This window comes from Lepidothrix coronata, unplaced genomic scaffold (genome assembly GCF_001604755.1).
Source record: "Lepidothrix coronata isolate B3197 unplaced genomic scaffold, Lepidothrix_coronata-1.0 Scaffold59, whole genome shotgun sequence".
NCBI classification, from domain to species: Eukaryota; Metazoa; Chordata; class Aves; order Passeriformes; family Pipridae; genus Lepidothrix; species Lepidothrix coronata.
In genome coordinates, this window is record NW_016690239.1 from 5302 (window position 1) to 6658 (window position 1357).

General features: G+C 38.3%; 1 protein-coding gene across 1 annotated transcript in view; it reads left to right on the top strand.

Annotated features, from left to right (window-relative positions):
* LOC108498416 (multidrug resistance protein 1A-like) overlaps positions 1 to 1357 on the top strand; it is a 9555-nt gene that overhangs the window by 4300 nt on the left and 3898 nt on the right. Inside the window, exon 4 of the mRNA XM_017817058.1 lies at positions 922 to 1233. Within this exon, the coding sequence (XP_017672547.1) occupies positions 922 to 1233 (312 nt within the window). The remainder of the gene's footprint in view (positions 1 to 921; positions 1234 to 1357) is intronic.

The window sequence follows — 1357 nt, forward strand, 5'->3', positions numbered from 1 at the left end:
ATTTGGGAACTTGTCTATGCAGAGATACTCAAAAAAAGGGAAGCAATACTTAAATAAGACCTAGATGCAATGGACAAGATTTTTTTGAGTCGAAATGCCCAAACATGTCCAGTGTAGCAAAATGATTTGTAGAAAGTAGCAGCACAAGTACTCCAAAAGTATGTTTAACCAAATCTGTCTTCCTTACCAATTTTTTTGACCTTGTATTCATGAATAACCAACCACGTTTTCATGAAAGGAAAAGCACAGACCTCTGGCATAGAAACCACAAAAGTGGTGGGCTAATTCAGAGGCTGAGTTGCCCTGTGAATTCAGGTGAGAGGGGTGTATTTTTAAAAGCAGTAACTGTCTGAGCAGCTGTACACAAAAGTGAGCAATCGTGCTGGTCTGATTAGGAGAGTAACCATGCCTAAAAGTCATGATGTTTGGTATGGTAGATCCAAAATGCATAATAACTGTATTCTCTAGTTTCTCCAATGATTTTTCACATCAGATAAGGGACAGGAAGCAGATCTTAGCAGCCCGCAAATCCATTGGAATTCTAAGGAAAAAAGATGGTAAATACCTATATAGTCAAAAGCCATTTCTCCTTTCAAGCTTATTTTTCCTGCTGAAGAAAAAAAGAAAGAACATTACCTAAGGTTCTTTGAAATTGCCTCAGCATACCCTATCTTCCATTGTCTTCAAAATCCTAATTAAACTTTGAAACAGAAAGATGGGGACTGAGGCAACACTTTTATAAAATAGCCCTCAGAAAATGTTGGTTTATAGGGCAGAAGCAGGGCAAGGGATTATGTGAGCTTTCAATTGATCTCTCTAAGGAAAGAGCTGCAATTGCACAACTTCTGTGTATGAATTTACAGTAAGTCTCAAATACATATATAGCCATGTGACTAAAATTTAAGATGTTTGCTTTCTCAGCTTTTTGATGGCAAAGGTGCCAAGGCACTAAATATCAAGTGGCTGAGAGCCCAGATTGGTATCGTCTCACAAGAGCCAATCCTGTTTGATTGCACTATCGCTGAAAACATCGCGTATGGAGATAACAGTCGTCAGGTGCCATTTGAGGAAATTGTTAATGCAGCAAAAGAAGCCAATATTCATACCTTCATTGACTCTCTGCCAGATGTAAGTTATTCCTTTTCTCTCCCACTTGGAACTGGAAGTGACCTAAAGTGGCAGGGAAAAATTGTGTCTGCTTGTAAATACCTGGGGTACAATAATTCCCTGAGATGAAAAAAGATCTGAAACATTTTTTGAAACATTTTTCCTTTCTTAATTGTGTTTACCATAGTTATTTTTACTGTGGGAGATTCCAGTGTCGGGTAGAGAGCTGAACATTCAAGATCTCAGGGAA